Source organism: Vanessa cardui, chromosome 30 (genome assembly GCF_905220365.1).
Source record: "Vanessa cardui chromosome 30, ilVanCard2.1, whole genome shotgun sequence".
NCBI classification, from domain to species: domain Eukaryota; kingdom Metazoa; phylum Arthropoda; class Insecta; order Lepidoptera; family Nymphalidae; genus Vanessa; species Vanessa cardui.
The window spans coordinates 1,497,309-1,512,626 of NC_061152.1; the positions used below are offsets into that span (position 1 = coordinate 1,497,309).

The following is a 15,318-nucleotide window of genomic DNA, read 5'->3' on the forward strand; positions in this document are numbered from 1 at the left end:
CCAACCAAAAGGTTGCCGACTGTTGATTTAAAGTAATTAATGTTATTGTTATTTGTAATAGGCTAATTGACTGGTTTTTAAAATCATTTTATATTATTTAGTAGAAGTTAAGGAACCCAGTAAAAGTTGTGTTTTTTAATTCTAGTACATATTTGCCGAAAAATATCATATTAATAATTCCATATTTAAATAGCGCGCGAAAACGCTACTTGGACAATATGGCGCTGCAATGGGGTCGCAATTTTGCTGTATTTTAATCTGTGGTACATATAGTAGAAAAGCAAGGTTTACAAGAAAGTTACTTCATCATAAGCCCGGACAATCAGGAGCGTTTAGTGTCACTTGACAAACGTTTGAAAAAAATGCATTTTTATTTATTGATTTTTAATTAAATTAATTATTATTTTCAACTTTCGTTAATAAATGACCATTTTTAAACTCATAATATACATTGATTACCTATAGCCTATTATAAATTATGAAAGCATTTTTTATTTATTTTTTACAGATATGTATTACTAGAAATATCGTTGTTATTATCGCACAGACTATTAAAATATCTGAATGAAATGAACGAATGAAGGTTAAATAAAAGACTTTTATAATAATTATGAGTAATTTCTCTATTTAATATCATTCTAAACCCATTCATACAAACTAAAATCGTAATCCAACAAAACACAGTACAGTCGTTTTATATATATAATATATCAATGTCGCCAGCATATATATATGTTTATAAAAAAAATTACTAAGTCGTCGTTTCAAAATAAATAAGTTTTGAGCGTACTTATTAATTTACTCTGTGACAAGAATTCGGTTTTTTCTTTTTTTAAATATCGAATGAACTATAAAAAGAATCTTTTAGAAGTTTCCAATCTAATGACAGGAATATACGATATATAAAAAATCGTTGACCTTGAAAACAGTGTTCAAAATTTAAATGATTACTTATATTCACGAGGCGAATTTAGTTTCTTTTTTAAATATCGAATGATGAATTATAAAACGAATCTTCTAGAAGTTTCCATTTTAATGACAGGAGTATACGATATATAAAAAATCGTTGACCTTGAAAACAGCGTTCGAAATTTAAATTATTAATAATAGTCAATAGTGATAAAGTTGTCGGAAGTCTAACTGTCAGATATAAGTAGTTAAGTATGTAATAACATCTTTATGGTATTAGTAGACAGATTAGTGATCTATATGATGGTAAGTGGTCACCACTACACAGACCTGCCAATACGCTGTCAACGAAGATTATTGACCAATAACTGTTTGTAGGACATAATAAAAGGTTAAATTTATTGTAACTTCTAGTACCATTGTAGTGTACACTTCTAAAATAATGTGAACTAAGAGATACATACATATATCTAAAGAAAAATAAATCATAATACATAACATAATCAGCTAAAAATCGAATCAGCCTAATTTAATTTAAGCGTCGAACTAAATTAATTAACATAGGAAATAAATAGCACAACTAAAGCTATAAGATTGAAATTAAAAAAAAAAAAACCTAAATTCAAATGTCACAGAATAAATAAGGAGGTTTATCTATCTAAATATGAGTTTAATATTTTCTTGGCAAGAGATACAGTTCGAATGTGTCCTTGGGTAAGGCAACACAGGCTGGCTTTTGTCTCAGATCGTCTTTGTTGACAGCGGCTACGTCAAACTCTTGGACGACATTGGCGAACATGACAAAACTCATAGTGGTGACCAACGTTTGTCCAATACACGTCCGCTTACCAATGCTGAATGGTAAGAAGTGGGGTATGTTCTTCTTGACAGTGATGATTTCCTTTTCCGCTTCTGTGGCTCGGTTGATCGGACCGGCCCGTTCGCTGTCCGATTCCATTCCAGAATCGCATTGGGAGTTTCTTCTGGTTCGTACTTTGGTGCGCTCCAAGAATCTAGATGGATCGAATTTATGGGGCTCATCCCAGTATTTTGTTGACGTGTTCAGTTCGTAATTGTTTATGAAGACTACCGTTCCCTTCTCGACTCCATATCCAGACACATTAGCGTTCTCCGTCGCTACATGGGGGACGATGGGTGATGAGGCGTATCTGAGACATTCTAGGATAGTTGCTTCTGTGTAGGGCAGTAAACTTCTATCAGCCAATGTCACAGCACGCTTCCCTTTAGTAACGCCATCGATTTCCGCCTTAATCTTCTTCCCGACATCCGGGTCCCGGGCAACAGCAGCCAAACAGAGCATGACCAAATTGCCAACAGAAGAATGTCCACCCAGAAAGTCTTCCAGCATGAATATGATGGTGTTCCTATCCACAGTTGGGTCGTCGTGGAGAACTCTTAACAGACCATCGAGGAAGTCTTTCTCTGGCCCCTCCATGTCCAAATTCATCTCCCTCTGTTCCACGATCCTGGACAAGATGAAGGAACGGATATCGTTCGACCAATTGGATAGTTTTTCCATGTGTTTCTTGTAGAACGGAGCCAGCCACGGCAGGAAGTCAACAGCGTAACCCTGATTTATCTCCCAGAAGATCTCGTCGAAATGGTCGACTATCTTCCTGAATTCAGCGTCTGTATCAGCATCGAATCGGATGTTACACATGTAGTTTGTGAACATGTTCATAGCTGTCGACATCAAAAGCGGTTTCAGGTTGATGCTCCCAGTGGATGAACGGGTTATGTTGCGCAGAGTTTGGACGAGCTCGATGGATTCGAAGGTGGCCACAGAACCGATCCTCGTGAAGTTGTCCGTGTGCTGTTTCGGGCCGCAGTGACGACGCGCCAGGTTTCTGCGCCTGAGTTGAAGGTTTGACCAATCGCAGAGGGCGAGAGCTGTGAAACAAAAAATATTCCATTAGAATTTGGATGAGGCGATAAATAAGCTTGGAATTAATTCTTGTCGACTTCCAGGCAGGATACATTACATATAATTGTACGCAACATAGATGTAACATCGGCAAAATTCGTAAAACCGATCACATCCGAATTGAGTACACTATCTCAAATTATCAATATATATTTCTTATGTGAATATAATTTTTTCACAAACGTAGTAACTTGTAATATCATACGACCTAATATATTCGTCATTCGACGCGTCGCTTCACACGCACTCGCTGTCTCGGGTCGAACTGACGCGGGAATCTATAGCGACGAATAGCGCGATATTTCTATTGGTTGTGTAAATCGGCAGTAATCGGTTTTATTGAATTTTCCGATGCTACATCTAAATTACGTCGTACTATATTTAACTAACATGACTGTATTTTTAAATGTCGAAAAAGAGTAACTGCTGAGGTTCTTGCCGGTTCGTTTCACTAGAATCTATATTCCGAATAAATAGTTTCACTTAATTGTTAAATGACGATTCAAAAGTGCTTGTAAAAGCCTACTTGAATAAAATTTATTTTGATTTCGATTTTGGTATTTCCATCTTGCTTTCTCTGTCTGTATGCAGTAACACTTTAGTAAAACGAAAATTAAATATAAAATATAATCAAATACCATTCCACGCGGTCAAGATTTATACAGTAACTAGTTTTAGTTCATATTTGTAAATAATTAAGCATTTAATGTTATTAATTTTTATGTAAATAAAAAAACGATTTCTTTTGTATTTATATAATATAAATTACACAATTAAAGTTCGTTAGATTAAGGACTTAAGGAAACCTTTTAGGTTTCTGAGTTAGTGCCTTCCACAAACCCGCATTGGAATGATGGTATATGTTCCAAACCTTCTCCTCAAAGCCCAGCTGTGGGTATTTACAGATAGTTGTTGTTGTTATTTATTTATTTGCACCCAATCTTAAAGCTAAAAATAATATTTTTGTTACACAAAAGTTGCATGAGGTGCAACGGGCGGCCTTATCGCTAAGCAGCGATCTCTTCCAGGCAACCTTTGGGCAGAGGATCATAATACTGACATAAATGGGAAGGGTACAGTAACTTTAAGGCATTTTACTTATATGTAGTATAAATACATAATATAATAAGTACACAATACACAAATAACAATAAATCTGTATAATAAAATATAAAACGACTGCTTAGAATAACTAATGCGATAAGTAAAAGTCCTTAACCATACTTTTAAAAACGGCTAATGACTGTGCGCGCCTTACACCTAAGGGTAATAAATTCCAAAGCTGAGAAGCTTTTACAGTGAAGGAATTACAATAGTAAGAAGAAGTTAGCGTCTAATTTATCTATAAACAACAACAACAACAACAGCCTGTAAATTCCCACAGCTGGGCTAAAGGCCTCCTCTCCCTTTGAGGAGAAGGTTTGGAACATATTCCACCACGCTGTTCCAATGCGGGTTGGTGGAATACACATGTGGCAAAATTTCTATGAAATTTGTCACATGCAGGTTTCCTCACGATGTTTTCCTTCACTGCTGAGCACGAGATGAATTATAAAGACAAATTAAGCACATGAAACAGCGTAGCTTGCCTGGGTTTGAACCCGCAATCATCGGTTAAGATGCACGCCTTTTTAACCACTGGGACATCTCGACTCATTATTATCTATAATATCTAATAAAATTTCCTTATTTATTATCACAGTCACGAATCCATATTGGATCTTAATGGGATATGTGACCCATACATGCTAACAGATGAAAATATACAAAAGCATGGAAAAAATGAGGTTGCGTGTTTCAGTACAATTCAATACTTGTTCAATAGTGCATGGTTTCTTTGCACCATTGATTTCTATGGGCCAACGATTAAACCAATAACCCTATTTAATAAGAAATTAATATTTATCCATGTGGGAAAAAAACCCAATAAAAATAGTTGGTAATAATAATTATATACCCATTTGCATCTAGGCCATTTTACTTGAGAAAAATATGTAACAGGAGTTTCGTAAAATCCGTAACCAAGGGTTGTCTACACCCTATAAGGTATATACGTGCCAAATTTCAAGTTTGTATGTGATATAATAAATGTAAAAGTAATATTATAAATGTAAAAGTAACTCTGTGTCTCGCTTATTCACGACCAAACCGCTGAACCGATTTTGATGAAATTTACTATGAAGCAAGTTTGAACTCTATAGAAGGGCATAGGCTACATTTTTGCCTGACACATGACTCTAGCTGTAAATATTTCATAGTTGTATATATATCTATAATAATTATACTCTATATAATATATAAAAAAAAATCTTTTATTTTTTATACTTATTGCCAAATTTCTCCAAAAATTTAATCAATTTAATATTTTTTTTCTTTAATTTTTATTTGTAATAGCTTCAGCCTTTGTTAACTGTGAATTCATGTATTCTTGCTTGATGTGTCTTTTTTTTATGGTATAGGTTGGCCGAAGAGCATATGGGCCACCTGATGGTAAGTGGTCACCATCGCCCATAGACAATGACGCTGTAAGAAATATTAACTATTCCTTACATCGTCAATGTGCTACCAACCTTGGGAACTAAGATGTTATGTCCCTTGTGCCTGTAGTTACACTGGCTCACTCACCCTTCAAACCGGAACACAACAATACTGAGTACTGTTGTTTGGCAGTAGAATAACTGATTAGTGGGTGGTACCTACCCAGACGGGCTTGCACAAAGTCCTACCACCTAGTATAGTAGTAGTGTACACAAATATTAGGGTGTAACTAATCTTCGAATTTTATAATTTATTATTTAGATATTTATCAGTTATTGTGTGCCATATGTAATAAATAAATAAAAAAATATATCAGTATCTATATGTAATGGTACACAGTTACCATCTAGTGATAGGTTAGCCAATAGACTATATAATTACAAAATCTAATATTACGAATACTCTATAACTCTATTCCTGCTAAAACACTTTATCGAATTTGATGAGATTCACTTGGTGGTAGGGCTTTGTGCAAGCCCGTCTGGGTACCACCCACTCATCAGTTATTCTAACGCCAAATAACAGTACTCAGTATTGTTGTGTTCCGGTTTGAAGGCTCAGTGAAACTACAGGCACAAGGGACATAACATCTCAGTTCCCAAGGTTGGTGGCGCATTGACGATGTAAGGAATAGTTGATATTTCTTACAGCGTTTGTCTATGGGTGATGGTGACCACTTACCATCAGGTGGTCCATATGCTCGTCCAAACTATACTATAAAAAAACAGTGTTTCTTTACTATACAGTCCATGTATTCTGTAGTATAATAATATATGCCGTGCGAAGCCGTCGTATGGTACCACATATATAAGTGGAGTACATGAATTTTAAACTATCGTAACAAATAAACCACATAGGGATCAGATCAGGTTTAAAAGTATAATTCGTAAGTTCTATATTTGTATATAATTTCATTCCCGGGCGCGAAATTATGCGCACGTATAAACAACGCCCATTATCCTGCATGAATAATTATCTTCAGACGTCAGAAGAATAGTGCACCTGGGTGTGAAAAAATACTGAATCCATAATCGATCTGTTTATAGATGATAAAAAAGCGTATTTATTGCCTTTGTTGACTCGCAGGCAGGGCTTAAATCTGCTTTGAACGGGGCTAAAGTAACAGCCCGTAAATTTCCCACTGCTTGGCTAAGGCCTCTGCCATTAAGGAGAGGGTTTGGAATATGTGGTAGAATTTCGATGAAATTAGACACATGCAGGTTTCCTCAATATTTCCTTCAGCTAGCACGAGTTGAATTGTAAACACAAATTAAGCACATATATATAGTGGTGCTTGCTTGTTTGAACCCGTAATCATCGGTTAAGATGCACGCGTTCTAACCTCCAACGCGTTCCAGAATTAACTATATTTTAATTTGATTTGATTTGAGTGATTATTTGTAATCAATAAACTTGGAACTTTTGAATCGTTTAACTGACATATGTCAATTCTTAAAGTTAGTAGTATTGGCGATAAGGAATATTTAAGCCCATTACACAATGAAAAAAATAAGGAATAAGAGATAAGGAATAAGGAACAAGTAATAAGGAATAGCGGAATACAGCGATGGCAGCACTGTTAATCAATTCATATATCAAAAATAAGGAATAATAAATAAGAATAAAATTTCAGTCGCGTTGGGAATTTGTTTCTTAATGTTGTCTTAAATTTTCGCGATTACACATTGAAATAAAACTAGCTATAACGGATTTGAATCGCGTATATTAATTATTTTTAACATCCCGACGTTTCGAGCACTTTACAGCGTTCGTGGTCACGGGTAGACACGGGTCTACCGAAATTAATATACGCGATTCAAATCCGTTATAGCTAGTTTTATTTCAATTTGTTTCTTATTTCTTATAGCCAGCCAATCGCAGGGTATTTTCTGAGGCGAGTTTGCACAAAGTGGTGCTAATATCTGTTGACTTCCACGGAGGATTAATTAAATAATTGTATATAATAACATGACTTTGTATTTTTAAATGTTAAAAAAGAGTAACTACTGAGTTTCTTGCCGGTTCTTCTCGGTAGAATCTACTTTCCGAACCGGTGGTAGCTTCACTTGGTTGTAAAATGACGATTCAAAAGTGCTTGTAAAAGCCTACTTGAATAAAGCCTACTTGATTTGATTTGATTTGCCCTACCACCAAGTAATTGTGGCTTTTCTCTTGTAGTTCGAATAGAGTATATACGTGGGTAGTATTTTTCATTGTAAATATATCTTTTAACATAATATAGTTATTGTATCAAGATTATTGATATATAAAAAAGCAAAGTTGACATTTTGCTGTTTATTATTGTGCCGAAAATTTGTAATGAGACGCGAAATAATAATTGCTTCTCATGCAAAATATGACACTTAATATAATTACAGAATAATGCTTAGTGTGATATTTTAATTGCCTATTACCATGTAGGTCATATATATATTGACGACCTCCGTGGTCGAGTGGTGTGTACACCGGTTTTCATGGGTACGCCACTCCGAGGTTCGATTCCCGGCCGAATCGATGTAGATTATAATTAGTTTTCTATGTTGTCTCGGGTCTGTATGTTTGTGGTACCTTCGTTACTTCTGATCTTCCATAAAACAAGAGCTTTAGCTACTTACATTGGGATCAGAGTAATGTATGTGATGTTGTCTCATATTTATTTATTATTTATTTATTTATATATACGATATTTTTAATACTACAGCCTAATTAATATAATTAATTTTACTTATCACAACATAGTATAAAACAAAGTCGCTTTCTCTGTCCCTATATCCATATGTATGCTTGAATCTTTGAAACTACGCAACGGATTTTGAAAACTGTTTTTTAAATATAATCCGAGGGGTAGGTTTTTGTATATAATACGTGGACAGTATATTTAACAAAGACAGATAATTTTAGAAATATCTAATTTGAAAATTGCATACAACAAAAACAACAGCCTGTAAATTTCCCACTGCTGGGCTAAGGCTCTCTTTTTGGGGAGACGTTTTGGAACATATTCTATCACGCTGTTTCAATTCGGGTTGGTGTAACGCACATGTGTCAGAATTTCGATGAAATTAGACACATGCAGGTTTCCTCACGATTTCCTTCACCGAGAACGAGATGAATTATAAACATATATTAAGCACATATATATAGTGGTGCTTGGATGTGAACCCGGAATCATCGGTTAAGATGCACGCGTTCTAACCACTGGGCAAACTCTTACTAGTGCACTATATAGCTGAGTTATTAGCAAAGCCTGAATTACATAAATCATTATTTCTTACTGCTGTATGCAATAAACGAAATAAACAATAAAAAATTAAGTGGTGCTATCGGATTGAACCTGTTATCTTTAGGTAAGATTCACGTGTTATAACAACTGTGTCATCTATGTCAATCATATCGTGTTACATATTAATGGCGCCTTTTAATATATATGTAATATTATATCTCTACGGTTTAAGCTATAAGAGTTTGAATATATACTTATTTTAAATAGAAAGTAACTCTGTCTGTCCATTTTGACACGTTTAATGCGGAACGAGGTCTTATAGACCTCGTATATGTCTTTGCGGTGTTAAGAAAGACATGGATTTTTCTTGAGGCAGTAACGTATATTTGCTATATTGTAGGAAGGAGATAAATATACAGGGTTATTGGTAACTCGACGTATATCCGTTAGGAGGTGATAGGGGTGACTATTTGCAATAATTTTAACCCCCATATGCATGATCCAAAAGTGAACCATTTTTGAGTTATCACGTTTTTTAGCTTTCTTCATAATTTGTCAAAAATGCAACTTCAAAAATTTATTTTAAAAAAAAGTATCAATTAAAATCTATTTTTTTCTTTTGTTTTACAAAAACGATTAAACACTGGATATTTGTCAATATTTAAATAATAATTATCTGTCCAAATTTAAAAATGCTAGACGGAAAACGAATTTATTTCAATATGAAGCAAGCAAGCTTCATAAAAATTATTTTAAAAACATATACGTTTTCTTAGCTTTTCAAAATTGTATAAAGAGAAGGAAATTATATCAAATCAATCGAAATAAAATCCACCATTCGGACGCTGGTGGACATTCTGGTGGTATTCGAACATGAACGAATTCGTACTAAAGGTCGCTCTTTAAAATTCTCACAAAATTAACTAAAAATAAAAACCAATGAAAAAAAAAACTTACTTACTAAACTGACATACTCAATAAAAATTCAAAATAAAATTTAGAAACAGAAACAGTTCAATAGCTTAGTTATAAAAAATACATTTTGTAATATAGCCTAAATAGAGTATCATTGAGCGAATCACATTGGCACACACAGTATGAACTACAATTAATAATGCAGGATTCTATCCTTACTATTATATCACGAAGAAGTATCTTGTCCTTTGTGCCTGTTACACTGACTCAGCCTTCAAACCGAAACACAACAATACTGCGTACCGTTGTTTGGCGATTCGAGATGGCCCAGTGGTTAGAGCGCGTGCATCTTAACCGATGATTGCGGGTTCACACGCAAGCACCGCTGTTTCATGTGCTTAATTTTTCTTTATAATTCATCTCGTGCTCGGCGGTGAAGGAAAACATCGTGAGGAAACCTGCATGTGACAAATTTCATAGAAATTCTGCGACATGTGTATTCCACCAACCCGCATTGGAACGGCGTGGTGGAATATGTTCCAAACCTTCTCCTTAAAGGGAGAGGAGGCCTTTAGCCCAGCAGTGGGAATTTACAGGCTGTTGTTGTTGTTGTTGTTGTTGTTGTTTGGCGGTAGAATATCTGAAGAGTACTAAGTAAAACGCTTATGACTTAAGCCATACATGATTCTAAGTGATGATTAAAGTATAGAATTACAATAGGCATAGTCTGTAGGTCAAAAAGATATCCCTTGTCAGGAATTTTGTTTAATTTTAAATCTGCAAATGGACCAATATCGTATGGTCTTTGATGCTATAAAGTAAAAAACAGTAACAGATAAATTTCCCACTGCTTGGTTAAGGCGTCCACTCCCATTAAGGGGTTTGGATCATATTCCACCACGCTGTTCCATCTTATCTCTGAAACTTGACTGATCTGATAGGAAATTGTTAATATTGTCTACAGCATCGAAAAATAAGCTGTATAATAAAGCTGAGATGGCCCAGTGGTTTGAACATTGCATCTTAACCGATGATTTCGGGTTCAAACGCAGGCGAGCACCATTTATTTGCTTAATTTTGGATTTATAATTCATCTCGTGCTCGGCGGTGAGGAAACATCGTGAGGAAACCTGCATGTGTCTAATTTCATAGAAATTCTGCCACGTGTGTATTCCACCAACCCGCTTGGTGGAATATGGTCCGAAGCTTCTATTCAAAGGGAGAGGAGGTCTTAGCCCAGCAGTGGGAAATTTACAGGCTGCTTTTGTTGTTGTTCTTACAAGCTACGTTGCATTTCGATCCGAAAAAAAAAAAAAAATTTTTAAACAAGCTCCAACCCTAAGGATGGGCATAGCGACTGACGCTTAAAATGTAAGCATAGCCATGTGAGATAACTTGTTATAAATAGACCTATTACAAGGAAAATCACGAGCGAAAGGGAATAAGAAATGTGAATGTAATATTTTCTTTATTATAGACTTTATTGTCATACACTTAAGGTATATTTTTGTTTATGTTCTCATGTTACAATTCAATGATTTAATTACGACGCCAATATTGGCCCAATGTTGGTTACAAAGCTTTCGTATTGGTTTGATTATTTATATATAAAATAAAATATCCTGACTGCAGTGGCGGATTTACAAATCTGCCGCTAGTAGGCTAGTGGGCCATTCAATTTCTGCCGCCCCTACTTTTTTGCAACATTTATGATTTGTGTTCTATCGTCCTCATTACATGGGCTTTTTCCCGTTATTAGTATGATTACAAACTAGCTGATATTTCTGTCAGTTACTAGATTATTTTTCCAACCCGCTATGTAGTGACGAGTATACGGATTTCGGACGTAATGTGTATACATGTAATTATAAGTTTTTTTTAAATTTCTCTAAGACAAATTTGGACTAAATTTGCCGCCCCTATAAATCTGCCGCCCTAGGCTCCAGCCTACTTAGTCTATCGGTAAATCTACCTGCCTAACTAACTGATTAATCATCGCCGAGTGATAACTATTACAGTTAGGGACTTAAAATTTGGTAAATAGGATCTATATATTGAGTAGGCATTATACTTGGTGATAGGGCTTTGTGCAAGCCCGTCTGGATACCACCCACTCGTCAGTTATTCTACCGCCAAACAACAGTACTCAGTATAGCTGTGTTCTCGTTTGAAGGGCGAGTGAGCCAGTGTAACTACAGGCATAAGATATATCTGGTTTTAAACCCAGGCGAGCACCACTGTATATAAGTGTATATTATGTATATTATATTGTGTATATATATATTTTTTTTATATATAATTGGAAAACAATCTAATCAGCCATTTATTGATAAGTGGCCACCACTTCCCATTGCTGTGGTAAGTAACCATTCCTTACATCACCAATGCGCCAACCTTGGGGTCTAAGATGTCTCTTAAACGGTACATATTTTAAGATAACATATTTTACAATTTTTGTCTATATGTCTGTTTGTTCCGGCTCTGTAACGGTTGGACCGATTTTGATGGGATTTTCATTGGCAGATAGCTTATGTAATAAGTAACTTGGCAGCAATAACTTTTTTTTTAAATTTAATCGCTCAGGAATTCGTGAGCACAGCAACTTTTAAATAACAAAAATTTTTCGATAATTTAAAGCATTATAGGTTTTAATTAAATTAATCAATTTTATATATTTATCTTGTAGTTTGCAAAACAAGTAATTAGCTTATTATATATATATATATATATATAGGTTTATTATTGACTAATTCTGTTTTTTTTTCCTTTTCTTTTAATTGGCTTAGGATCGGGCGTATGCAACCTAATGGTCTCTCGATTAAAGAATTTATTTCTTTTATAACTAAGCTTGGATTTGTCGATCACGACATATATATATTTTTCATTTTATATTAACTTTTATATATACTAGCAATCCGCTCCGGCTTCGCTTGAGTACAATTTTATATATTTTTAATGACAATATGTTAACACCGCATAAAGTACAAGTTTACCTTCTACAAAGTATTAGAAAAATAAAAAATAAATAGTAATGAAATTTGTATGTTAAAAAAATAAAACATTACATCAAACGTTTGAACCAACGTTGGCCGATGTATGCCAACGCTATTAAAGCTCATTTTTTACTCATGAGCCTTATGCCTTAGGCTTTGTAATTTGATGTTTTTTCTTATCGCGTGTATTGAATATAAACAATAATGTTGTAAACAGTTTTATTGTTGACTTTGAGATTGTAAGACGTGTTGTTTTTTTTATTGTCGTAATTAAATACTTTCGTGTGTGTTGATTTATGTGATATTTTATTTTTTGGCTGTATAAAACGGTATGTTGGTTCTTTTAAATTAAAAAAAAAATGTCATCGAAATTCAAACTATCTGTTTAATAAAAAAAAAAAAAGGCCCCGACGAATTGAGAACCTCCTCCTTTTTATGAAGTCGGTTAAAAAAAATATTTTCGAATAAAATTAGTCTTAACATGATAGATAGATTTCATACATACATATATTTTACTCATAAACACAAGTATACACAGAGAGATATAGATGATAAAAAAGCGTGGAGTTAATACCTGTTGACTTCCAGGCAGGATATATTACATATATAATTGTATTTAACTAACATGACAATTTTTTAAATGTGGAAAAAAAACTACTGAATTTCTAGGCGGTACTATTCGGAAGAATCTACTTTCCGAACCGGTGGCTTCACTTAATTGTGAAATGACGTTTGAAAATTGATTGTAAAAACTTGAATAAAGTTGCTGATTTGATTTGATTAAAAATAATTCTAAATTCAAATTAATACTCACAGTTATTTCTATCGCCGGCGAAGAGTTTGTGGAACCTCAGAAAGTCGGGTCGTCCTCCAAAGAATTTTCCATTTTGATTCAGAACCTCTCTGATCTTATCTAAGCTGTTGACAACCAGACACTGTGCCGATCCTAATTTAATACTAAATATATCGCCATATATCCCAGCTAATTCAGTAAACGATTGAAAGGGCGATTCATGTTTTCCAAGCAAATGCAAACTTCCAACGATAGGCAGAGGTATCGGACCCGGGGCTAATTTCAATTCAGCGATCTTATTTTCTCCATATTTCGTAACTTTTCTCCACGTAACGGAACGTCGCATTACGAATTTGTACAAAATGAGGACGCATACAGCGATTATGAGGAGTGCACTCATGTTTTTTTCTAAAAAGAAATATTTCGAGTGACAACACCAGTTTGACAGGAGATTTGGCGGGAACAGCCCCGTTCTTAGGCCAGCACTGCGACAGCTGACGGACAGCGGCCATATTTATACCGATTCGTACAAACTGTCATTTACGTTTTGCACAGACTATTTTCGACTTTATTCCTGTACAAATACGACTCATATAACGTGCTATTTAATCTTTGCGCATGCATACACTTCTATGTACGACTTAAAAGCATAGCTGGTATCGTTGTGTATTGAAATTTTCAATTACAATAATTTTAAATAAAGATTTATTTATAACAATAATAAATATAAATAATATTAAATGTAATATCTTTATTAATAATTTATTTCAAAATTAAATTAAATTTTGGAAGTATAACATGTTATCTTTGCAATTTGTTATTTAAAAATATTACTTAAAATTGTCATGGTAAGTTAAGTTTACCTTTTGAAATTTGCTGATTTTATTGAAATCATATAAAATAATATGATACGGTAATTAATTCTAATTGTATACGAAGATTTTATTTATATAAGATCCGGGCTCATGTTTCATACACTGATTTTGTAATTCATTTCTAGGTTAGGAAGTTAATGCTAAGTGTAGAAAAAATCAGGGGTCCGTTCTTAAACAGTCCGTGTATACGCGCCATTATTTATTAATTTTTAAATTTTATTTTTATTAGACACTATCGGCCTTTCCCGGCCTCGCTCGTATGTGTAATTTTTTTTTAATATATACATTCAATCCGAATTTATACAATTTGTGTACAGAAGTCTGAATAATCTACTAACTTTTAAAATGACGACCTCCGCGAGGTCCCGGGTTCGTCCGGCCGAGTCGCTGTAGATTACCATTAGTTGTCTACGTCGTCTCGGGTCTGTGTGTTTGTGCCGTCGTTACTTCTGATCTTCCACAACACAAGTGCGTTAGCTACTTACATTGGGATCAGAGTAATGTATGTGATGTTGTCCAATATTGTCCAAATGAAAAAAGTGGCTATTATGACGTAGGGATAATAGTTGGACATATATTATCGCGAAGTTTTTTATAGATATTGATATGTTCTTTAATATTGTTGAACGTACTTTTGTTCTATCATCAATAGTTTATAAAGCGCATGCGTTAAAAGACGTTTTCTATACCTTGGGTTACATTACTCAAATTTTACTGAAGAACTAGTCTTTCTAAGTAATTTCAGTAGTTCTGGATGGCTAATATAATATTATCGTTTTACAATGATGCTCCAATCTCTCTATCTTTTGTTACAATGCCCGCTATCCAATTGTTTTATAATAACAGCTCAATCATATTTAAAATAAGAAATAGTGTTACATGACAGTATAAAATGTTATGACATATAAAAAAAAATTACAGTTTTAGAAATTATTGATCATGAATAATTATGATATGATTATAGAATAAAATGTCATAACACCGTATTGAAGGCTAAGTTTACTCTCGTAAAATAAGCAATAAGTATAGCCAATGTCACTCAGGCTAAATGTAGCTTTCCAATGGTGAAAGAATTATCGAAATCGGCACAGTAGTTTTTGAGCATATTCATTACAAACACACACACA

General features: G+C 34.2%; 1 protein-coding gene across 1 annotated transcript; it reads right to left on the bottom strand.

Moving 5' to 3' along the window:
* Positions 1-1,380: 1,380 nt before the first annotated feature.
* On the bottom strand, positions 1,381-13,790 carry LOC124542226 (cytochrome P450 307a1). Its single transcript, XM_047120173.1, has 2 exons — positions 13,338-13,790; positions 1,381-2,820 (listed from the first exon to the last, which is right to left on the bottom strand). The coding sequence occupies exons 1-2, from the start codon at positions 13,714-13,716 to the stop codon at positions 1,580-1,582; spliced, it is 1,620 nt and encodes a 539-aa protein (XP_046976129.1). The 5' UTR covers positions 13,717-13,790; the 3' UTR covers positions 1,381-1,579.
* Between the last annotated feature and the right edge of the window lie 1,528 nt (positions 13,791-15,318).

Excerpts from the sequence above, each read along its gene's own strand:
- LOC124542226 (XM_047120173.1), bottom strand. The coding sequence starts at position 13,716 with ATGAGTGCACTCCTCATAATCGCTGTATGCGTCCTCATTTTGTACAAA. Across the intron at positions 2,821-13,337 it reads CGCCGGCGATAGAAATAACT|CTCTCGCCCTCTGCGATTGG; the intron begins GTGAGTATTAAT and ends TTTGTTTCACAG.